The sequence below is a fragment of the Lipotes vexillifer genome, unplaced genomic scaffold (genome assembly GCF_000442215.2).
Source record: "Lipotes vexillifer unplaced genomic scaffold, Lipotes_vexillifer_v1.1 scaffold37, whole genome shotgun sequence".
NCBI lineage: Eukaryota > Metazoa > Chordata > Mammalia > Artiodactyla > Lipotidae > Lipotes > Lipotes vexillifer.
The window spans coordinates 681,192-698,143 of NW_006791811.1; the positions used below are offsets into that span (position 1 = coordinate 681,192).

Below are 16,952 nucleotides of genomic sequence, written 5' to 3' on the forward strand. Positions count from 1 at the left end.
GCTTGCTCTCCAGTCTCTTCAAAGAATGTTTTAAAAGCACTCTCACACTCTCCTGGTTTACAGCTGAAGAAACTCAAGCCCAGAGAAGTTCATTAACTTGAGGTCATACAGAGTAAATAGCTGAGTCTGAAATTGAGCCAAACTTCTTTCCAGGGCATAATGACACCTCAAAGTGTAATATGAAGAGAGGACAGACTGGGGAGACTCAGATAATATATGAACCAGTATTTTTGTTACCAGTCAAAAGGACTTTATCATGCAGAACCTCATGTTTCTTTGATTCTGATTCCTCATTTCAAACTAGTAGTACTACATTTTAGCATTTTAATAGTGTCTTAGATAAGATAAAGTATATTAAAGCAGTTTTTGTCGCACAAAATTGTTTTGTTTTTACTTCCAAGTTGTAAAGCTGAATTAATATATAAAGCATCATGTTCCAAAGATCTTCACTCAAATAGCATTCTCATATTAATTGACTAGAATGGTTTTGATCCTCAATCATTCAGGCAATTTAAGAGGTTTGACAACTTTCTAGAAGTTAAAATAACGCACATATGTTCAGAAACCTATAACAAACACAACACTTGAAAGTTGGGGGACATAAATTTCAATGCACATATACAGAAAATGTCTTTAATGTACCCCCAAATATGTTTTTCATTTGAAAAGAATATAAAAGTATAATTAGTCCAATGTAGTGTTCTGTCTTTCTTTGATAACCAGCTTTTACCCCAATGGCTGTGATACCTGAAACAAGTGTTCCATGGATGTCAACAGACTTTAATGAGTGATTCATTGTACAATGGAAACTACTTTGCATTCTCTCTAGATGCTTTCATTGTGTGGAAAAGATAAAGCCCAATTTAGCTTGGGGCTGACATAAAGGAACATAATTCACCTGCCTCTGCTGTCTCTATGCCATGGAGGTTTCTGCAGAATGGCAAGAATAACCACTCATTTTACTACAACATGTATCACATCTTCTCTTGCTATATACTTAGGATAGGAGACCTAAATAAACCAACAGAGTACAGAAGAAGAAAACTTATTTGTTTATCAATTAAATACAAGAAGTTAAGTAAATTCAGAACAAAACACATGACTTTCAGGAATCACACTTAGCCTATAAGATATTGAGGTGGGAGACCATTATGATAGGGGATTTTGACAAAACATAGAACCACACACATATAACTCCTAGCTAAAGACAAACACAAGCATGCATATGATGAAAGCAGTGAAGAAAATACACTCAAAGGCACACAAAGAAGCCCAGAGAGTCACAAATAAGCAGCAACAATACACACATCAAGATTTGAAGCTAGCAATGCTCTAAAATGTGTGAATCAGGGATCAAGACATCACAGTGTCCCTCTTATATAATAAACCCAGGATGTTAGCTGTCAAAGAAGACCCTGTGGCCCAAGGCTATTTTTCAAACTGCTGCTCTGGAAGGTTCTAAGTGTTAAATGATTCTGGTCATACTTACTTGCTTTTTAAATGACTCCCACATGGTTAATATTTCTGACATACCCTTGTATATGCCAGGTAGATGATTATATCATGCAGTGATTGTCATCTTAGCTGTGTCACAAAGAGTTGACACACAGCAAAAAGAGAAGTCAGCAAATAGAATAGACTTAGAAATCACCACTTGCTTATTTGAAAAAAATTACAATACAAATGGCTTTTCTTTAATCCACTTTGTTTTTAACAGCTTATACCTCACAACTAAATATAATAAGAATACGTATATATTAACTTGGTACCCTTTTGAACTCTAGAATTCTTCTATATTTTATTTTCACTGGATATTTTATTATTACTTGCACTGGCTATTGCTCACAGTGACACAAATGGTAAGCCAAGATTCCCTGGTTAAAATATAAAAATAGAGGCAATAGAAGTTCAGGGACTCATCTGCCTAATGAGACGACACTGGGTTTTACATTCCTCGTGCTACATTTCTCCCTTGGAGAAGAGAGGGCTGTGATAATTAAGTGCCTGTCTTCACAGAAGTGCCAAATAAGTCTATCTGGGATATTTATTCTCTTTGAATAACTTTTTTTACTTTATAGGATAGTTTTACAAATGTTTTAAGGATGGACCTCCATTCTATGCATGTGTATAAATCATATAGACACAGTCCTGTAAGAATAGATTGCAATGTACATTATAAACCATACACAGATATTATGCCCAGTGGATCATTTGGGGCCCCCACTTAAAGACCATGGCTAGCACTGGAATCAACACCCCACCTTTGTACCCTTGAAACAGGGCCCTGGGGAGAGACTAGCAAGATTAACCCAAAGGGAGTCTTGGGTTAGCAGCACCTTTAGCTTTGAACCAAAACAAAGTAGCAAGAAGGCTTTGATACCTTCTCACCCTGACTAATTTCTGCCAGCTCTGCAAAAGCACGCACACCTCAGAGCGGACGTATCAGAAGTCATCTGATGGAACAGGAAGGTTCTATGCTATTTCCAGATTAAGGTTAGAGTGGCCAAAATGTTTCAGTATAGAAATCAGAAGTAGCATTATCCTAGCATGTACAAAATTCAGATTATCATTCTTGTAGGTCACTATCCCGAATTCCAAGATCCTCCTGAATGCTAATAGTTGTAGGATGTGGTATCTTGGACTTGTGTTATAAATATGTACAGCCAGAGCATCTACTAATATATACACTGTCACCTCGTCTGTTAAGTTACTTCAACTTAGACATACAAGTTATACTGTTTTTCTCTCCTTAATTATCTATGTTTTATTGGTAGAGTTGCTATAGCCTAATTTCTTTCAACCCCTTTTACTGAATTTTGGTGAAAGTGTCTATGCACTTTCAAACTTAGGTTTATCACTCCCACAGTAGATCCGGGCATACATCTGCTGTCACATTTATCAGCTTTTATGAGAAAAATAACATGAAGTAATAAGAAACTTTTGGGAAGAACACTTCCAACAAGGATCATCATCCAGCACTTCTCAAAATTATCCATTATTCATGGCTCTGTCTCTCAGGAAGCCCTGGTGTTTGTTTATTTAGTTAGTTATCTAGTGTTACTGAGGATGAAGTGAGTGAATCTGGGACTTTGGAGTGGGTGGGATAATTCTAATTTTTTTTTTCGCTGAAGGCAGAATATATGCACCATATTTTAAAACATTCTAAAACAAGAGTGTGTTATCAGGTTTCTAACTAATGATTTTAAGGAGGAAGTATTTATACTTCGAAAAAAATGAATTCAAAGCAAAAACCTTGTGTTAGCAGTCCTCACTACTCCCCAGTACCCCTTAAAATGACAGTTCAGATCCTTTGAAAGAGGCAAAATATCAAAATAACAAAAGCAGACAATAGTACCATTTTGGAGGCTAGAACACAGAAAAACAAGAAAAGAAGTACTTAGCTAAAACAGTTGATTTCTAAGCTGCAGTAGGAAGGTCAAAAACCAACCCAATTTCACTGCAGAACTCCAAATGTTCCAAGATTTGGCAAATAAGTAGTTGAAAGGGTGGTGAATCAAGCCTAAAAACTTCAGGATTGTTTGAAAATCTATTTAACAAGCAGAAGGATCCATAGATTCCCTCATCCCCAGAATTTAAGGCTCTTACCTGAGATACCATAGTGAGTGGAATTCAAGAGGCAAACACACCATGGGATCCCAAAGCCATACTTCCTTAATACTGCTAGACCATTAAACCATATGTTTTCCATGATAATAATGAAAACTGTCATTTTATTTTATTTCATGGCTTTCAAAGAATTTTTACATATATTGTCTAATGTAATCATCAAAATTGTCTCCTTGCATGTAAGACAAAATGATTTCCTCTATTTTTTATGTGAGGAAGAAACAGATAAAATTAATCAACTTACTAGCTGTGAAACCTTGAATAGTGGCACACAAAGTATTCCAATCTCAAATTTCTTGTAGTTTAGATTGTCCTTTGATCTCTTCCCATAGGTCTATTTCTCCAGGAAAGTGATTTGCCATCACTGGTGTTCATAACAATTCCTTGAGGAGCTTAATTAAAATAACAGTCCCAAAGATTCTGATCAAGACTGAGGTGAGGTCCTGAATAATTAACAAATTATTCAGGTGATTCTAATGCAGGTAGTGGGAGACCATTGTTTAAGAAATATTTCATTAAATATTTTAATTTTAATTGCAGAAGGCAATATATCTGGGCCACACTGGCCAAGTCTCACTAAAAACAAATAAAATAACCCAAAACCCAAAGCCAACTAAAATTTTCAATAAATAACATTATCAAGATATATCCTTGATTATTATTAAGGGTGCTACCTGTAAGTGAACAGGAGTTGCTGTAAATGAACAGCAGCTGCTTAAATAAATCCTATTACAATGTTGTAGTCCTATTTTTCTTTTTTTTTCCCTTAAAATACACATTTCCCCCCCCTTCTGAGGTCCTGCCTGCCTCTTCTTTAATTTAACAAGCACTTGCATGATGCTTAATATATGCAAGTAATTTCCTGTGTGCTTTATAACTATTAGCTTATTTAATCTTCATAGCAAACTATAATGTAGGCAAAATTTCCCCCAGTTTCATAGCTACTATGGAGAGCTGGGATCTGAACTCAAGCAGCCTGGTTTCAGCATCTGTGACCACTGTATACTCTACAGACCCTATGCTGTACATACGGCTGAAAAGGTAATGCCTTAGAGAAAAAATAGGGCCATGCACTAATTCCTCACCTCCTGGGTGAATTGAGATATATGTCTACCTACATTTGCCATTTCAAACAAAATACCTGAAGAATCTTCTTGCAGATATTAGATATCTATCTGTAGATTCTTATTTTATTTTGAAAAGAAAAAGAAAAATGTTTCTTGACGTACACATGGTTCCTCAATTGTGAGATAATTCTTTGATTTAATAATAGCTTTGGGGGGAAGGAGAAAAACTATATCAAACATATATGTCAATCATAAAGAGCATTCAACTTGAGAAACAGTAAAAACGTTAAAATGATGAAACTTAGAACCAAGAAAATAATGCAATAATTTAATCCCTTCTTCTTTTTGGGGGTTTCTCCTTCTAATTTGTTATAACAAGGACCTGACCTATACAAAGCTTGCAACTGCCTTGAATACTTACTTAAAGTAAATAGGATAAAAGTAATACACAAATTGCTTTCAATTGTTAGAAATTATTCTTTCTATTAAGACAAATCCTATGCTATGCTATTCAGGATCAATATTTGATATGATGTCACTAGTATTGTCGATGTGTTTAAATACACTAAACTACAATCCTCTCAACATTTTTTTAAAATAAAATAGGGTAGAAAAATGAAAGTTAAAGAGTTTACAAAAAGCATCTTAGTGTAAGATGGGAAGTTAAAGTATTAGCTAGCTATCTAGTTTTAATTCTCTCTAAGGTAACTGCACTGGCAATCTATTGCTATGTAATAAACTACACCATAATTAGTGGCTTAAAAAGCAATAACTTTTAGTAATTATTTTCTTTCTTCAAAAATCTGCAATTTGAGTAGGGCTCAGTGGGGAAGATTCATCTATGCTCCACATAGCATCAGCTGGGATAACCCAGTTGGGCTGATAGACCTATTTCTAAGAAGACTCACTCACATGACTGGCTAGGTGGTAATGGCTGTTGACTCATTTGGGGTTGTTGGCCAGGATCTTCGATTCCTGTCCATATGGCCTCTCCATGGAGCTGCTTGGACTTCCTCACAGCATGGTGTCTGGGTCCCAAGAGGTCCTGGAAAGACACCTGGAAAGTTTCTGTGACACCTTCTCTGCCCTGGCCTTTGTGCCTCAGAATGACACTTCTGCTTCATTCTGCTAGACAAGCAAGTCACTATGGCCAGCCCAGATTCAGAAGAAGGGGTATTAAACTCCACATCTTCATGTATGAGTAACCAAGAATCTGTAGCCTTCAATCAATCATATCAACACATAAATTCAGCATGATGTCTATAAAAATGCTAACTTTTCATTTTTCGAGTTAAAAGAGTTAATTCTAAAGTTTACATAAGAAAATAAACATGCAAGAATAGCTAGGAAATCCCTAGAAATGAATAATTGAGTACCAGTCCTGCCACATATGAAAACATATTCTTCAGCCTTTACAATCTTAAAACTATATGATGCAGCTCTAATAGAACAAAATAGAAGACCGAAAGCATACTCAAGGATATGTGAAAATTTAGTGTATTATAAAAGTAGTATTCTAGGGCTTCCCTGGTGAAGCAGTGGTTGAGAATCTGCCTGCTAATGCAGGGGACACAGGTTCGAGCCCTGGTCTGGGAGGATCCCACATGTCGTGGAGCAACTAGGCCTGTGAGCCACAACTACTGAGCCTGCGCATCTGGAGCCTGTGCTCTGCAACAAGAGAGGTCGCGATAGTGAGAGGCCCGTGCACCATGATGAAGAGTGGCCCCCACTTGCCACAACTAGAGAAAGCCCTCGCACAGAAACGAAGACCCAACACAGCCAAAAATAAATAAATAAATATTTTTAAAAAGTAGTATTCTAAATCAATAAGAAAAAGATGGAGTGTATAAATTATGTTGAGACAAGTGGATAGTCATTTTTAAAACAATCAACCTGGCTCTGCATCTAACATTACTCAATAGAATACATTCCAAATGAAATACATTTAAGTGAAAAAAAAGTAAACCATGTTGATACTAAAAGGACATATAAGTGGATGAATCACTTTATAAACTGAGTGTGGTTTCTAAATTATAACTAAAGCTTTCTTAATTATAACCAAATATCCAGAAACAATGAAAGTTTGATAACTTCCATTACAATTAAAACAAAAAAACCTACCATGTTCTAAAAGATACCATAAGCAGAGACAAAAGACAAATTACTAACTGCAATAAAATATTTGCAGTTTATCTCACAGAAAAACCACCCTAATATAGAAAAAGATTCTAAAAATCAAGAACAGAGAGACACAGAGACAGAGACCTAGAGAGACTGACAGAGATGAAAGTACAGAGAAAAAGATACCAATTGTCTTTGAGCATATATTAAAGGGTACTCAACTTCATTATAACCTAAATAGTAAATTAATACCAAATTTAACCTAAAAGGTGAGACCATTCCTAATCTGTCAAATTGGTAAGACTTCAAAAGTTTGGCAACACACACAAAGGAGAGGCTGTGGGGGAAATGAGTAGACTATAGATTGCTGGTGGCAGTGTAAATGTACAACCACATGGAGTGGAAGTTGGCAATTTCTTCCACAATAAAAGCAATTCCACTTCTAGGAATTCATCCAGAAGATAATCTTCCAAAAATAAAAACCAGTACATGCAAAAGATTATTCACCGTGTCATTATTTGCCATGGCAAAATAGTGGACACCATCTAAATGCTATCTATAAGAAACTGATTTGAGTAAAGAATGATGAAAGAGAAATGTAGGCGAAAAGACAGTCTACCTTCTTCCAGTTAGAATAATTATTCTGAGATTCACTCATGTTGCTGCTTGTATCAATAGTTTATTCTCTTTTTATTACTGAGTGGTATTCCATTTTATGAATATTCTACAATTTATCTATTCAGCTGTTGATGGATATTTAGGTAGATTAAGGTTTTCGGCTAATACAAATAAGGGTTTTAAGAACATCACATATAAATCTTTCCATGGACACGTGCTGTCTTTTCTCTGGGTTAATTACTTAGCAATCAGATGATAGGATCATATAGTAGTGTCTGTTAAGATTCTTAAGGATCTGTTAAACTGTTATCCAAAGTAGTTGTACCATTTTACATTCCCACCAGCAATGTACAAAAGTGTCCATTCCCCCACATCCTCCACTAACTTGGCATGGTCAGTCTTATCTATTCTAATACATATGTAGTGGTATGCTGCTGTTGTAAGTAATTATGAGTAATTATGTTGAGCATCTTCTCATGTGCTTGTTTCCTATCCCTAAATTTTCTTTGGTGAAATATTTGTTCAAATATTTTGACCAGTTTTTATTTTGTGTTTTGGTTTCTCATTATTGCTTCTTGAGGTTTTGTTATATATAATCTGGATATAAGTCCTTTATAGAGATATGATTTGCAAATACTTTCTCCCAGTGTGTGGTGTCTCTGTTCATTCTCTTAACAGTATCCTTTGATGAGCCAGAGTTTTAAATTTTGGTGATATTCAATTTATTAATATTTTTTCTTGAAATCAGGTAGTACTAATTCTATTTTTTTCTTATTTTTCAAAGTTGTTTTAGATAGTCCAGATTTTTTGCATTTCTCTATGAGCTTGAGAATCAGGTATCAATCTTTGTTTTAAGAAAAAAGCCTGTTGATATATGTATTGGCATTACACTGAATCCACAGATCATTAGGGAGAGAACTGACACCTTAACAATACACATTCTTTTGACTCTTTTGACCAATGATCAAGGTATATCTCCATTTATTCCAGTCTTCTTTACTTTCTCTCAACAATATTTTTCAGGTCTTGAATATCTTTTGGCAGATTTATCCCTAAGTACTTCACGTGTTTTTATATTAAACTTGAGTAAAATTTGCTCCTATTTTTATAGATTCATAAAGTGGAAGCTGATGCCATGGATTTGAGACCATTCTTCTTTTATAATATAGGAGTTTATTGTTATAACTGTCCCCCTATATACTGCTTTAGGGGCAGCTCATAAATTTAGGTACATTGTATTTTTGTTTTCATTCAGCTTAAAATACTTTCTAATATTCATTTTGATTTGTTTTGATCCATGTGTTATTTAACAGTATATTATTTAGGTTCTAAATATTTGGGAATTTTCTAGAGAATTTCTCTTTCTGATTTCTAGTTTAATTCCATTAAGGTCAAAAAAAACATACTTTGCATGACTTTAATCTTTGTAAATTCATTGAGAATACTGTGGCCGAGAATATGGTTTATCTTGGTAAATGTTCTGTGTGCACTTGGAAAAGAATGTGTATTCTGCTCTAGGTTGAGTGGAATGTTATATATATGTCAATTATTTCAAATTGGTTGTAAAATTGTTCACCTTTTCTACGTTCTTGTTGATTTTCTGCCTATTGATTCTATCAATTATTTAGAGAAGATTATTCTAATTTATCTATTTCTTTTTGAAGTTTGATCAAGTTTTGATTTATGTATTTTGAAGAACTACTATTAGGGCATAAACATTTAGGCTGGCTATGTTCTCTTAACCTCTTTGTCATTTTGCCATGTTGTTTGCTGTCAGACCAAGTTCTACACTCTTCACTCTACTTCTGGACTCAAATTAGTCACCTGCCTGATTGAAATTTCAGGACTCTAAGACCCCAAATAACTATGAACTTTCAGGACTGTAAGACCCCAAATAACTATCTCATTCCATTGGGTAGGTATGAGAGAGATTGCTAATCGGCAGCATTTTCCCTAGGATGTAGCCCTGAGTCAGAAAGAGCATGCTGGCCAGGAAAACTGTTTATTGATTAGATATTTTATTCTTAATGGTCTGTCCCATTCACATTTATAGTCAGACAACAAATCTAGTGGAATCAAATTCTAACTGGGTGAAGTATCTTGTATCAAAGATTCAAGTTCAACAATACTGCTACTTTCCCTATCCCTGCAGGTCTCACAAGGCCTTCAGCATTCCTGTTTAGCACATGAAACAGCCTAAAAATAATACAAGGCGTGACAATCACTCACTTTAAAGTTTCAATTCTTTTTTTTTCTATTTTTATTAAAAATAGAATTCCTTAATTCATATTTTACATAAATGATTAACCTTTGGTAACAGCAAATATGAATATGTTATAATTTGTAAGTATGGGTGGTATCAAACCTGGAGCTAAGCTTGAACTTTTTCTTAAATTCCCACTTCTTTGACTTTTAAATATTGTGACTATATTTCTTCAATTTATGCAACACTTCCTTTAATGTGTGGCAATACCTTCCTGTACTGTGTGCCTATATTCTATCAGCTGGGAAAGCAATTAATGCCTTTAATTAGTGCATGAAAATTAATACAGCAAAAGAATTCCTCTCTCCAAAGCTACTTTGGGTGCTTCTTATAATGTTCTTATAGGAAAAATTATCATAGAATCATGAGATTATAGATCATATTTAAAAAATTGATATCCCCATAAAAAGCATTTCCCTCATGGAGATTTCATCTCTGACAAAATAACGCATTACATGCAAAGGGTGATAGAGTTACAACTCTTTCACATTTTTTCATCTAATTGCTCATTAATCCTTGTGTAGTAGGTATCACCTTCATTTTAAAAATGAGAAACAAAATATCAAAGGAATTAGAGACCTAACCTCACACACTTAGGGGGTGATAGGAGGGAACTGTTAAAAAAATGAAACAAAAATATTTATAAGACTGTGACCGAAAACTTTATTTTAAACTTCTCCATATACAGTTCTTTTAACAATGTTAACAAAGCTGCAACTTACTGTACTTTTTTTTTTTACTTTTTGAATTTTATTTAATTTACTTTTTTATACAGTAGGTTCTTATTAGTCATCAATTTTATACACATCAGTGTATACATGTCAATCCCAATCGCCCAATTCATCCCACCCCCACCGCTTTTCTTATTAGCATCAATTTTATACACATCAGTGTATACATGTCAATCCCAATCGCCCAATTCATCCCACCCCCACCGCTTTCCCCCTTGATGTCCACACATTTGTTCTCTGCATCTGTGTCTCAGCTTCTGCCCTGCAAAACGGTTCATCTGTACCATTTTTTCTAGGTTCCACATACACGCATTAATATACGATATTTGTTTTTCTCTTTCTGACTTACTTCACTCTGTATGACAGTCTCTAGATCCATCCACGTCTCAACAAATGACCCAATTTCGTTCCTTTTTATGGCTGAGTAATATTCCATTCTATATATGTACCACATCTTCTTTATCCAGTTGTCTGTTGATGGGCATTTAGGTTGCTTCCATGTCCTGGCTATTGTAAATAGTAATGCAGTGAACATTGGGGTGTATGTGTCTTTTTGAATTATGGTTTTCTCTGGGTATATGCCCAGTAGTGGGATTGCTGGATCATATGGTAAGTCTAGTTTTAGTTTTTTAAGGAACCTCCATACTGTTCTTCATAGTGGCTGTATCAATTTACATTCCCACCAACAGTGTAAGAGATTCCCTTTTCTCCACACCCTCTCCAGCATTTATTGTTTTTAGATTTTCTGATGATGCCCATTCTAACTGGTGTGAGGTGATGCCACATTGTAGTTTTGATTTGCATTTCTGTAATAATTAGTGATGTTGAGCAACTTTTCATGTGCCTCTTGACCATCGTATGTCTTCTATGGAGAAATGTCTACTTAGGTCTTCTGCCTGTTTTTGGATTAGTTTGTTTGTTTCTTTAATATTGAGTTGAAGGAGCTGTTTATATATTTTGCAAATTAACCCTTTTTCGATTGATTCGTTTGCAAATATTTTCTCCCATTCTGAGGGTTGTCTTTTCTTCTTGTTTACGGTTTCCTTTGCTGTGCAAAAACTTTCATGTTTCATTACGTCCCATTTGTTTATTTTTGTTTTTATTTCCATCACTCTAGGAGGTGGATCAAAAAAGATCTTGCTGTTATTTATGTCAAAGAGTGTTCTTCCTATGTTTTCCTCTAAGAGTTTAACAGTGCCCAGTCTTACATTTAGGTCTCTAATCCATTTTGAGTTTATTTCTGTGTTTGGTATTAGGGAGTGTTCTAATTTCATTCTCTTACATGTAGCTGTCCAGTTTTCCCAGCAACAATTATTGAAGAGACTGTCTTTTCTCCATTGTATATCCTTGCCTCCTTTGTCATAGATTAGTTGACCATAGGTGCGTGGGTTTATCTCTGGGCTTTCTATCTTGTTCCATTGATCTAAGTTTCTGTTTTTGTGCCAGTACCATATTGTCTTGATTACTGTAGCTTTGTAGTATACTCTGAAGTCAGGAAGTCTGATTCCTCCAGCTCCATTTTTTTTCCCTCAAGACTGCTTTGACTATTCAGGGCCTTTTGTGTCTCCACACAAATTTTAAGATTTTTTGTTCTAGTTCTGTAAAACATGCCATTGGTAAGTTGACAGGGATTGCATTGAATCTGTAGATTGCTTTGGGTAGTAAAGTCATTTTCACAATATTCATTCTTCCAATCCAAGAACATGGTATATCTCTCTATCCGTTAGTATCATCTTTATTTTCTTTCATCAGTGTCTTATAGTTTTCTGCATACAGTTCTTCTGTCTCCCTAGGTAGGTTTATCCCTAGGTATTTTATTCTTTTTGTTGCAATGGTAAATGGGAGTGTTTCCTTAATTTCTCTTTCAGATTGTTCATCATTAGTGTATAGGAGTGAAACAGATTTCTGTGCATTAATTTTTTTTATAAGTTTTTTTTTTCTTTTTTTTTTTTTGCGGTACGTGGGCCCCTCACTGTTGTGGCCTCTCCTGTTGCGAAGCACAGGCTCCGGACACGCAGGCTCAGCGGCCATGGCTCACGGGCATAGCCACTCCGCGGCATGTGGGATCTTCCCGGACCGGCGCACGAACCTGTGTCCCCTGCATCAGCAGGCGGACTCTCAACCACAGCGCCACCAGGGAAGCCCCTCTGTGCATTAATTTTGTATCCTGCAACTTTACCAAATTCATTGATTAGCTCTAGTAGTTTTCTGGTGGCATTTTTAGGATTCTGTATGTATAGTATAATGTCATCTGCAAACAATGACAGTTTTACTTCTTCTTTTCCAATGTGTATTCCTTTTATTTCTTTTTCTTCTCTGATAGCCACGGCTGCGACTTCCAAAACTATGCTGAATAATAGTGGTGAGAGTGGACATCCTAGTCTTCTTCCTGATCTTAGAGGAAATGCTTTCAGTTTTTCACCAATGAGAATGATGTTTGCTGTGGTTTGTCGTACATGGCCTTTATTATGCTGAGGTAGTTTCCCTCTATGCCCACTTTCTGGAGACTTTTTATCATAAATTGGTGTTGAATTTTGTCAAAAGCTTTTTCTGCATCTATTGAGATGATCATATGGTGTTTATTCTTCAATTTGTTAATATGGCGTATCACATTGATTGATTTGCGTATATTGAAGAATCCTTGCATCCCTGGGATAAGTCCCACTTGATCATGGTGTGTGATACTTTTAATGTGTTGTTGGATTCTGTTTGCTAATATTCTGTTGAGGATTTTTGCATCTATATTCATCAGTGATATTGGTCTGTAATTTTCTTTTTTTGTAGTATCGTTGTCTGGTTCTGGTGTCAGTGTGATGGTGGCCTCATGTTTGGGAGTTTGGGAGTGTTCCTTCCTCTGAAATTTTTTTTTGGAAGAGTTTGAGAAGGGTGGGTGTTAGCTCTTCTCTAAATGTTTGATAGAATTCACCTGTGAAGCCATCTGGTCCTGGACTTCTGTTTGTTGGAACATTTTAAATCACAGTTTCAATTTCATTACTTGTGGTTGGTCTCTTCTTATTTTCTATTTCTTCCTGGTTTAGTCTTGGAAAGTTACACCTTTCTAAGTATTTGTCCATTTCTTCCAGGTTTCCCATTTTATTGGCATAGTGTTGCTTGTAGTAGTCTCTTAGGATGCTTTGTATCTCTGCAGTGTCTGTTGTAAGTTCTCCTTTTTCATTTCTAATTTTATTGATTTGAGTCCTCTCCCTCTTTTTCTTGATGTGTCTAGCTAATGGTTTGTCAATTTTGTTTATCTTCTCAAAGAACCAGCTTTTAGTTTTATTGATCTTTGCTATTGTTTTCTTTGTTTCTATTTCATTTATTTCTGCTCTGATCTTTATGATTTCTTTCCTTCTGCTAACTTTGGGTTTTGTTTCTTCTTCTTTCTCTATTTCCTTTAGGTGTAAGATTCGACTGTTTATTTGAGACTTTTCTTGTTTCTTGAGTAGGCTGGTATAGCTATAAACTTCCATCTTAGATATGCTTTTGCTGCATCCCATAGGTTTTGGATCATCGTGTTTACATTGTCATTTGTCTCTAGATATTTTTTAATTTCCTCTTTGATTTCTTCAGTGATCTCTTGGTTATTTAGTAACGTATTGTTTAGCCCACATGTGTTTGTCTTTTTTATGTGTTTTTCCCTGTGATTCATTTCTAATCTCATAGCGCTGTGGTCAGAAAAGATGCTTGATATGATTTCAATTTTTTTTAATTTACTGAGGCTTGATTTGTGACCCAAGACGTGATCTAACCTGGAGAATGTTCCATGAGCACTTGGGAAGAAAGTGTAATCTGCTGTTTTTGGATGGAATGTCCTATAAATATCAATTAAATCTATCTGGTCTATTATGTCATTTAAAGCTTGTGTTTCCTTATTAATTTTCATTTTGGATGATCTGTCAATTGGTGTAAGTGAGGTGTTAACCTCCCCCACTATTATTGTGTTACTGTCCATTTCCTCTTTTATAGCTGTTAGCAGCTGCCTTATGTATTGAGGTGTTCCTATGTTGGGTGCATATATATTTATAATTGTTATATCTTCTTCTTGGATTGATCCCTTTATCATTATGTAGTTTCCTTCCTTGTCTCTTGTAACATTCTTTATTTTAAAGTCTATATATGCTCTTGTAGACAGCATATATATGCTCTTGTAGACAGCATATATATGCTCTTGTAGACAGCATATATATGCTCTTGTAGACAGCATATATACGGGTCTTGTTTTTGTATCCATTCAGCAAGCCTGTGTCTTTTGGTTAGAGCATTTAATCCATTCATGTTTAAGGTAATTATCAATATGTATATTCCTATGACAATTTTCTTAATTGTTTTGGGATTGTGTTTGTAGGTCCTTTTCTGCTCTTGTGTTTCCCACTTAGAGAAGTTCCTTTAGCATTTGTTGTAGACCTAGTTTGGTGGTGCTGAATTCCCTTAGCTTTTGCTTGTCTGTAAAGCTTTTGCTTTCTCCATCAAATCTGAATGAGATCCTTGCCGGGTAGAGTAATCTTGGTTGTACGTTCTTCCCTTTCATCACTTTAAGTATATCATGCCACTCCCTTCTTGCTTATAGATTTTCTGGTGAGAAATCAGCTGTTAACCTTATGGGAGTTCCCTTGTATGTTGTCATTTTTCCCTTGCTGCTTTCAATAATTTTTCTGTGTCTTTAATTTTTGCCAATTTGATTACTATGTGTCTTGGCGGGTTTATCCTTGGGTTTATCCGGTATGGGACTCTCTGCACTTCCTGGACTAGGGTGGCTATTTCCTTTCCCAAGTTAGGGAAGTTTTCAACTATAATCTCTTCAAATATTTTCTTGTGCCCTTTCTCTCTCTCTTTTCCTTCTGTGACCCCTATAATGTGAATGTTGTTCTGTTTAATGTTGTCCCAGAGGTGTCTTAGGCTGTCTTCATTTCTTTTCATTCTTTTTTCTTTATTCTGTTCCGCAGCAGTGAATTCTACCATTCGGAGTTCCAGGTCACTTATCTGTTCTTCTGCCTCAGTTATTCTGCTATTGATTACTTCTAGTGTAGTTTTCATTTTAGTTATTGTATTGTTCATCTCTGTTTGTTTGTTCTTTAATTGTTCTAGGTTTTTGTTAAACATTTCATGCATCTTCTCGATCTTTGCCTTCAGTCCTTTTCTGAGGTCCTGGATCATCTTCACTATCATTATTCTGAATACTATTTCTAGAAGATTGCCTATCTCCACTTCATTTAGTTGTTTTTCTGGGGTTTTATCTTGTTCCTTCATCTGGTACACAGCCCTCTGCCTTTTCATCTTTTCTTTCTTGTGAATGTGGTTTTTGTTCCACAGACTGCAGGATTGTAGTTCTTCTTGCTTCTGCTGTCTGCCCTCTGGTGGATGAGGCTATCTAAGAGGCTTGTGTAAGTTTCCTGATGGGAGGGACTCATGGTGGGTAGAGCTGACTGTTGCTCTGGGAAGCACAGCTCCGTAAAACTTTAATCCGCTTGACTGCTGATGGGCGGGGCTGGTTTTCCTTCCTGTTGGTTGTTTGGCCTGAGGCAACCCAACAGTGGAGCCTACCTGGGCTCTTTGCTGCGGCCAATGACAGACTCCGGGAGGGCTCACGCCAAGGAGCACCTCCCAGAACCTCCACCTCCAGTGTCCTTGTCCCCACGGTGAGCTACAGTCACCCCCTGCCTCTGCAGGAGACCCTCCAACACTAGCAGGTAGGTCTGGCTCAGTTCCCCTGGGGTCACTGCTCCTTCCCCTGGGTCCTGATGTGCCCTACCGGAGTGGAGCCTCTGTTTCCCCCAGTCCTGTCGAAGTCCTGCAGTCAAATCCCACTAGGCTTCAAAGTCTGATTCTCTAGGAATTCCTCCTCCCGTTGCCGGACCCCCAGGTTGGGAAGCCTGATGTGGGGCTCAGAACCTTCACTCCAGTGGGTGGACTTCTGTGGTATAAATGTTCTCCAGTCTGTGAGTCATCCACCCAGCAGTTATGGGATTTGATTTTACTGTGATCGTGCCCCTCCTACCATCTCATTGTGGCTTCTCCTTTATCTTTGGATGTGGGGTACCCTTTCTGGTGAGCTACAATGTCCTCCTGTCAATGATTATCCAGCAGCTAGCTGTGACTCTGGCATTCTCACAAGAGGAAGTGAGAACATGTCCTTCTACTCCACCATCTTGGTTCCTTCCTCAACTTACTGTACATTTAATTTTATAACACTTGTTGCATTACCTATTCCTATTAGAGGATAAAATAAACAAGTGCCTACTGAAGTTGATGGAACCATCAAACTCATTTTACACCCACTTCATTTCACAGCTATAGTGACACTTCTTCAGCCTGGAACATCAAAATAGAGGCACATCCATGGTTTTTCACTTTTACTGTATATAAAAGAAATATTCTAGCAAATGCATTCCCCTATCTATTCACTGGTTTAAAAAAAAAAAAAGGAACTGTATTGATAAACATGAAGTGGCATAAAACCAGAATTTTATCCTAGCTGAAAATAAAAAGTCTTATCTCAAGTTTTAGATCTCTGGAGGATGTAGGGAA

At 36.3% G+C, this 16,952-nt stretch overlaps 1 protein-coding gene across 8 annotated transcripts in view; it reads right to left on the reverse strand.

Moving 5' to 3' along the window:
• Positions 1 to 16,952, reverse strand: part of NLGN1 (neuroligin 1) — a 903,463-nt gene that overhangs the window by 672,275 nt on the left and 214,236 nt on the right. Inside the window, exon 3 of one of the 8 annotated variants that reach the window (XM_007464703.1) lies at positions 12,517 to 12,544. The exons of the other annotated variants lie outside the window; for them this stretch is intronic. Within the exon in view, the coding sequence (XP_007464765.1) occupies positions 12,517 to 12,544 (28 nt within the window). The remainder of the gene's footprint in view (positions 1 to 12,516; positions 12,545 to 16,952) is intronic. 8 annotated transcript variants of the gene reach the window in all.